This window comes from Babylonia areolata, chromosome 14, assembly GCF_041734735.1.
Source record: "Babylonia areolata isolate BAREFJ2019XMU chromosome 14, ASM4173473v1, whole genome shotgun sequence".
Taxonomy (NCBI): domain Eukaryota; kingdom Metazoa; phylum Mollusca; class Gastropoda; order Neogastropoda; family Buccinidae; genus Babylonia; species Babylonia areolata.
The window spans coordinates 8,981,896-8,986,895 of record NC_134889.1 but is presented as its reverse complement, the minus strand read 5'-3'; the positions used below and the strand labels follow the sequence as shown (position 1 = coordinate 8,986,895).

At 45.7% G+C, this 5,000-nt stretch overlaps 1 protein-coding gene across 1 annotated transcript in view; it reads right to left on the bottom strand.

Annotated features, from left to right (window-relative positions):
• Positions 1 to 5,000, bottom strand: part of LOC143289428 (choline transporter-like protein 2) — a 46,239-nt gene that overhangs the window by 41,182 nt on the left and 57 nt on the right. Inside the window, exon 2 of the mRNA XM_076598392.1 lies at positions 641 to 689. Within this exon, the coding sequence (XP_076454507.1) occupies positions 641 to 689 (49 nt within the window). The remainder of the gene's footprint in view (positions 1 to 640; positions 690 to 5,000) is intronic.

The window sequence follows — 5,000 nt, the reverse complement described above, 5'->3', positions numbered from 1 at the left end:
TAATAAAACAATGTAACATTAGAAAAGAGAGAATCCGATAATGAAACATAACAAAAAAGACCAGAATCCGATAGCAAAACAGAACAATGCACAACAAAGTAAATCAGTTCAACACTTGCAGAACAGGACAAACTGAAAACAAATAAGATGAAATAGGATTAAAAACATTGTAACACGAAATGAATTAACAAACAGTATACAGAACAAGTCAATAAAGGCAATGCCATACCAAACCAAACTGAAACAGAATAATAATTTAAAAAAAAATCAGGATATAAATAAACAGAAATGAAACAAAACAAAAAGTGAATACTACTACTACTACTACTACTACTAATATAGCGCTGAATCTTGTGCAAAGACAAATCAAAAGCGCTTTCACGCCAGTCATTCACACGCATGCATAACTCAAAACACTGGAAAAATTGAAGACAAGGAAGAGGCAGGGAAGGGAGGCTGTTTTTGGGAAGAGGTGGGTTTTAAGGCCAGACTTGAAAGAGCTGAGTGTGGAGACCTGACGAAGCGAAAGAGGAAGTTCATTCCAACTGCAAGGTCCAGAGACAGAGAAAGAACGGCGGCCAACAGTCAAGTGTTTGGGTATGCGTAAACAGAGCGGATCCAAATAAAAACTGAAACATACCTTTTGGCAAGAGGTCCTTTGAATTTCGGGTCATGCTCCCTTGGTTTTCCTAAAAAACAAAACAAAACCCAGCAACCCCGAATTATTAGACACAGCAACAATAGCAGCAGCAGCAACAACAACAATAATGATAAGCTCACTTTTGACAGCTACCAGGTCATGTTATTTATTCAGACATTTTCCCCTCTCGTATATAATTCGAAACGCCTTAATACTGATCCTCTCACCAACATTAACTTCGCTTTTTTTTTTCTTTTTTTTTTTTTAAATACCAGATTTAGGTATTTGGGGTGTGGTCAGTGGAGTGGGTAGGGGGCGGGGCGGGGCAGGGTAGGGGTTTGATGACGTCAATCGTGTGTGGATTTGCGCGTGAGCGGTTAATTAATTAATCGGTGGTTGTAGCCGTTTGGAGAATAAACGATGTTGTGAAATATTGTGCCGAGATTCTGCTTGATGGTTCAGGCTATTTATGAAAAAAAAACCCAAACAATAATAATAATAATAATAATAATAATAAACCAATGATGTTTCGTTTCATGTCCATGTATTGCTTTCTTATTGTGCTATTATCATTATTATTATTTCTTTTTTCTTTTTTTTTTTTTGGAGGGGGCTGGGGGCGGAGAGAGGGGGAAGAGGTGGGGGTAGGGGTGGGGGTAAAAACGGGTGGGAGTAGGGGTGGGGGTAGGGGTGGGGAGTGTAAGAGTTCAATTCAGTGGTGCGCACGCATACACTAGCACAGACGTGCACGCAAACATATACACACTCAGACACAAACATGCACAAATGTACAACCCCTCCCTCCCTCCCTCTCTCTCTCTGTTTGTCTCTCGCTCTCTCTCACGGACACAGATACACGCAGATACACTCGCGCGCGCGCACACACTCACAAAAACCCAGAGAGAGAGAGAGAGAGAGAGAGAGAGGAACAGAGAAAGAGGGATAGAGACACAGAGAAGAAACAGATATACTTAGAGCGAGAATTAGTGAGAGAGTGACAGAGAGCTTGGCAGACAGACAGACAGACAGACAGAAAATCGAACCGACAGATAGATAGATAGAAATATAGGTAGGTAGGTAGGTAGGTAGCGAGAGAGAGAGAGAGAGAGAGAGGGGGTGAAATGAAATGAAATTATGGTGCTTAGAGCCTCGCCGACCACTAAGGCCATCTCAAGGCTATCGCCGCGTTAATAACTACTACAAGGATAAAAAAAAACACAACAAACAATTAAAACGAGTCACCACTTCAAACTTTCCATTCCAGAGTTTAAAAAAACTTCCATAGTTTAAAACCATCAAATCTGGTTAAAAATATTCACTTCTTTTAAGAAGTCCATCAGCGCCCACGGAGGGACATCACGAAACAAGGTCTTCAAAGAAACCGCCGTGTAATGTCTGTGTCTAACGTCATGCAGATCCCAATAGTCAAGGAGCACGTGTTTCACGGTGAGAGGCTCATCACAGGGAATACATCGAGGGGCCTCTTCCCCCTTCAACAAGTAAGAATGATGGGGGAGGGGGGGGGGGAGGATACGGATAGTTACGGATGTTATCTTCAATACAGGCCATGGCCCCTCATGAAGGGGTGGCGTAATCAAACATTTCAGAGTTAATAAGTATAGATATGTAAAAAAAGGAGAAAAAAAAAGAAAAAAAGGGGGTGTGGGGAGGTGAGAGTGTGGGGGGGAGGGGGGGGGATGAGGGGGTGTGGGTGTGGCGGGGGTACTGTGAAATCTATGGAGACATGCTCTAAAGGCGAGTAGTGTAAATGTGTGTTTTATCGAAATTTCAAAAGTAGATTTGGTAGAGAAAAATATATAAGTCAAATGCCTGATAATTACGTTATCAGCTTCTTCAGATTTCGAAGTAGTAATCATAAGCTGGAAATAGAAACAGGGAGACACAAAGGCATACCACGAGAGTTACGTTACGGCTTTGTAAGGTTTGTAACATGTCTGTGATTGGGAATGAGTTTCATTTTATAATGGAATGTCCCAATTATGATCAGTTACGAAATAGATATGTTCCTAAAAAATATTTGTCTCCAAAATCGGTTTTTAATTTTTGTAATATGCTCAAAGGGGGCAAAAAAAGTAATTTTAGCTGTAAGTAAGATGATTAGATTTGCAAATGTTGCCTAGTTATACTTTTGGAGTTAAAAGACATTTGTGTTTTCTCCACTTTTATGTGACATTGTTGTGTATTTGGAAATGTTTGTTCTGGGCATGAAAAGATTATTTTGTAGTAATCCTCCATACTCTAATAGGAGTGAAAGGATAATTAAAACTTGAAACTTGAACTGTGCTGCTACGAGCAGATGGACTGCACCTGAAAACAATCGTTGATTGTTCAGAGAGAGAGAGACAGACAGACAGAGACAGAGACAGAGAGGGGGTGAGAGAGAGTATAGAGAGAGAGAGAGAGAGGGTGGGGATGACAGAGAGAGAGAGAGAGACAGAGACAGAGAGGGGGTGAGAGAGAGTAGAGAGAGAGAGAGAGAGGGTGGGGATGAGAGAGAGAGGGGGGGTGGGTGAGAGGGGTGAGAGAGAGAGAGAGGGGTGAGAGAGAGGGGAGAGAGAAAGAGGATGAGAGAGAGTAGAGAGAGAGGGGGATAAGAGAGAGGGGGATGAGAGAGAGAGGATAGAGAGGGGGGGAGAAAGAGGGGGGATGAGAGAGAGAGAGAGAGAGAGAGAGAGAGAGAGAGAGAGAGAGAGAGATTCAGATTCAGATTCAGATTCAGATTCATATTCAGATTGTTTATTCATTAATAGGCCTAGGCCCTTTATGAAGGGGTAAGTGACAACATGAATAATATCAAACAAAAAATTAATGAAAACATCTATCCAACCATATATAAGTACACATATTACATGAACGCTGCAATGAAGTACAGCATCTTAAGATGTTACGATATCCCGAAATTTAAATGCCTGGTGTAAAAACAGTGCCAAATTCCATGAGAGAGAGAGAGAGAGAGGAAGAGAGACAGAGAGAGAGAGACAGAGAGAGAGAGAGAGAGAGAGGATGAGAGGGGAGAGAGACAGAGAGAGAGAGGGGGGATGAGAGGGGAGAGAGAGAGAGAGGGGGGGGTGAGAGGGGAGAGAGAGAGAGAGAGAGAGAGAGGATGAGAGGGGAGAGAGACAGAGAGAGAGGGGGATGAGAGAGAGAGAGAGAGAGAGAGAGAGAGAGAGAGAGAGGATGAGATGGGAGAGAGACAGAGAGAGAGAGGGGGGGATGAGAGGGGGGAGAGAGAGAGAGAGAGAGGATGAGAGGAGAGACAGAGAGAGAGGGGGGGGGTGAGAGGGGAGAGAGAGAGAGAGAGAGAGAGGATGAGAGGGGAGAGAGACAGAGAGAGAGAGAGGATGAGAGGGGAGAGAGACAGAGAGAGAGAGAGAGGGGGGGATGAGAGGGGGGAGAGAGAGAGAGAGAGAGGATGAGAGGAGAGACAGAGAGAGAGAGAGGGGGTGAGAGGGGAGAGAGAGAGAGAGAGAGAGAGAGGATGAGAGGGGAGAGAGACAGAGAGAGAGGGGGGGGGGTGAGAGGGGAGAGAGAGAGAGAGAGGATGAGAGGAGAGAGAGACAGAGAGAGAGAGGGGGGTGAGAGGGGAGAGAGACAGAGAGAGGGGGGGGTGAGAGGGGAGAGAGAGAGGATGAGAGGGGAGAGAGACACAGAGAGAGGGGGGGGGTGAGAGGGGAGAGAGAGAGAGAGAGGGGGGGTGAGAGGGGAGAGAGAGAGAGAGAGAGGATGAGAGGAGAGAGAGACAGAGAGAGAGAGAGGATGAGAGGAGAGAGAGACAGAGAGAGAGAGGGGGTGTGGGATGAGAGGGGAGAGAGAGAGGGGGTGTGGGATGAGAGGGGAGAGAGAGAGAGAGGATGAGAAGGGAGAGAGAGAGGGGGGGTGAGAGGGGAGAGAGAGAGAGAGGGATGAGAGAGAGGAGAGAGAGAGAGAGAGAGAGAGAGAGGGGGGGGGAACGAACGAAACGAAATGTTTTATTCAAATAAAGTGAAAGGGTGTGACATATATACATTGAAATATGGGAACTTTAACAGTCATGCTAATTACCACAACCAGAGAGAGAGAGAGAGGGAGCGAGAGAGAGAGAGAGAGAGAGAGAGAGAGGGGGAGCGAGAGAGAGAGAGAGAGAGAGAGAGGGGGAGCGAGAGAGAGAGGGGGGGGAGGGAGGGAGAGAGAGAGAGAGAGAGAGAGAGGGGGGAGGGAGAGAGAGAGAGAGAGAGAGAGAGAGGGAGAGAGAGAGGGAGAGAGAGAGAGGGAGAGAGAGAGAGAGAGAGAGAGAGGGGGAGGGAGGGAGGGAGGAAGGAGGGGGAAGGGGTACATTCCCCCACCACCCCTCCCTTTACTC